Below are 1,638 nucleotides of genomic sequence, written 5' to 3' on the forward strand. Positions count from 1 at the left end.
TCCTAACGAATCCCCCTTCAAGGTTTAAATTCATCTGTAAAGTCCCCATTCCATAGAACATTCATTCGGGAAGTAGTAACACATTCCATTATAATCCGAGTCAAATTCATGGGTATGCCGGCCTCAACTAAAGTCTCAAATATAAAGTTCCAACTCAGCCGATCATATGCTTTTTCCAAATTAACTTTAATTGCCATCTGCCCCATCCCTCCAGCTTTTGTCCTCATTGTATGAATAACCTCTTGCTCCACCACCATGTTCTCAATAATGTGCCGGCCTGGGACAAAACTTATTTGCTGTCGACCAATAAGATCGGGGAGGACGGCCTTTAGCCGATTAGCAATTAACTTGGTGATAATTTTATAAGTGACCGTGCACAAGCTGATAGGCCGATACATCTTCAAACTTGTGCGATTGTCCACTTTTGGAATAAGCACCAGCAAGGTACGATTGATATCCTCTGGCATTCGACCACTTATGAAGATTTCCTTCACCAACCGGTTAATGGATCCACCAACAAAGTGTCATTGGCTTTGATAGAAGAGAGCAGAATATCCATCAACACCCAGAGCTTTAAGAGGCTTCATACTAAATATGATGTGCTTGATCTCATCATCTGTGATAGGTAACATAAGATATTGCCCTGTAGATTCTTCAATGCTTGGAAAATATCCTCTGTATGGATAAGAAATAGAACAAGAGTTATCATTAGTATATAGAGAAGAAAAACAACTAATAGCATGCCATTTAATCGCCTCAGTATCATATAGCCAAGAACCTGATTCATCCATGATAGCTATAATGTGGTTTTTACGTCTCCGTGCAAGGGTTTTTTGGTGGAAGAAATTTGTATTCCGGTCTCCCAACAAAATCCAATCCTTCCGAGATTTTTTTTGCCAGTACATTTCCTCTTGAGTCAGAGACTCCAACTCTTTCTTCAATTTCTTCTCCAAATGCTCAAGGCCTCTGGTCGGCTTAACTTCAAGAGCCTGTTGTATTCCTCCAAGCCTGGCTAAGAGCCTTCTTTTCCTCTAAAAAATATTTCCAAATGTCACTTTATTCCATTTCAAGATTTTGGAAGTGAAATCACGAACCATCTCCACATAGTCTGTATTAGAATTCCAGTTTGAAGCAACAAAGTTTCCAAAATTCTCATTCGTGGGCCAAACTGATAAAACCCAGAATGGGTTATTGGCTTTGTATACAACATCAGTTTCACTGAACTTAACAAGAACAGGCCGATGATCCGAATCCACCTCCGGAAAATGCAGCACCATTTTCTCAGTATACTTGTTCAGCCATTCATCATTACATACTACCCGATCTAATCTTTTGTAAAGATTGCCACGCGACCATGTAAATCGGGGGCCTTTGAATTCGATGTCACAAAGATTATGAGATTGAAACCAATTCTTGAAAAGCGAGCAAACACCACTTTTCTTGTTAGGCCCCCCTTTCTTTTCAAAAGCATAAAGGATTGCATTAAAATCACCCTCCACCAGCCAAGGTTCTTGAGTTCAGTTAGCAATTTCCCCCAGATGATGCCACAATTGTTTCCGAACTGCAGGGATGGGACTCGCATAGACAGCCGTTACCCAAGAAATTAAGGAATTATTCTCGAAAACTTCAAAATGGATG

The 1,638-nt window shown here is 40.3% G+C and overlaps 1 protein-coding gene across 1 annotated transcript; it reads right to left on the minus strand.

The window, feature by feature from the left end:
* Positions 1-524: 524 nt before the first annotated feature.
* On the minus strand, positions 525-1,277 carry LOC112099063. The gene is made up of 2 exons (XM_024186167.1): positions 1,095-1,277; positions 525-1,031 (listed from the first exon to the last, which is right to left on the minus strand). The coding sequence occupies exons 1-2, from the start codon at positions 1,275-1,277 to the stop codon at positions 525-527; spliced, it is 690 nt and encodes a 229-aa protein (XP_024041935.1).
* Between the last annotated feature and the right edge of the window lie 361 nt (positions 1,278-1,638).

Source organism: Citrus clementina, unplaced genomic scaffold, assembly GCF_000493195.1.
Source record: "Citrus clementina cultivar Clemenules unplaced genomic scaffold, Citrus_clementina_v1.0 scaffold_4, whole genome shotgun sequence".
Taxonomy (NCBI): domain Eukaryota; kingdom Viridiplantae; phylum Streptophyta; class Magnoliopsida; order Sapindales; family Rutaceae; genus Citrus; species Citrus x clementina.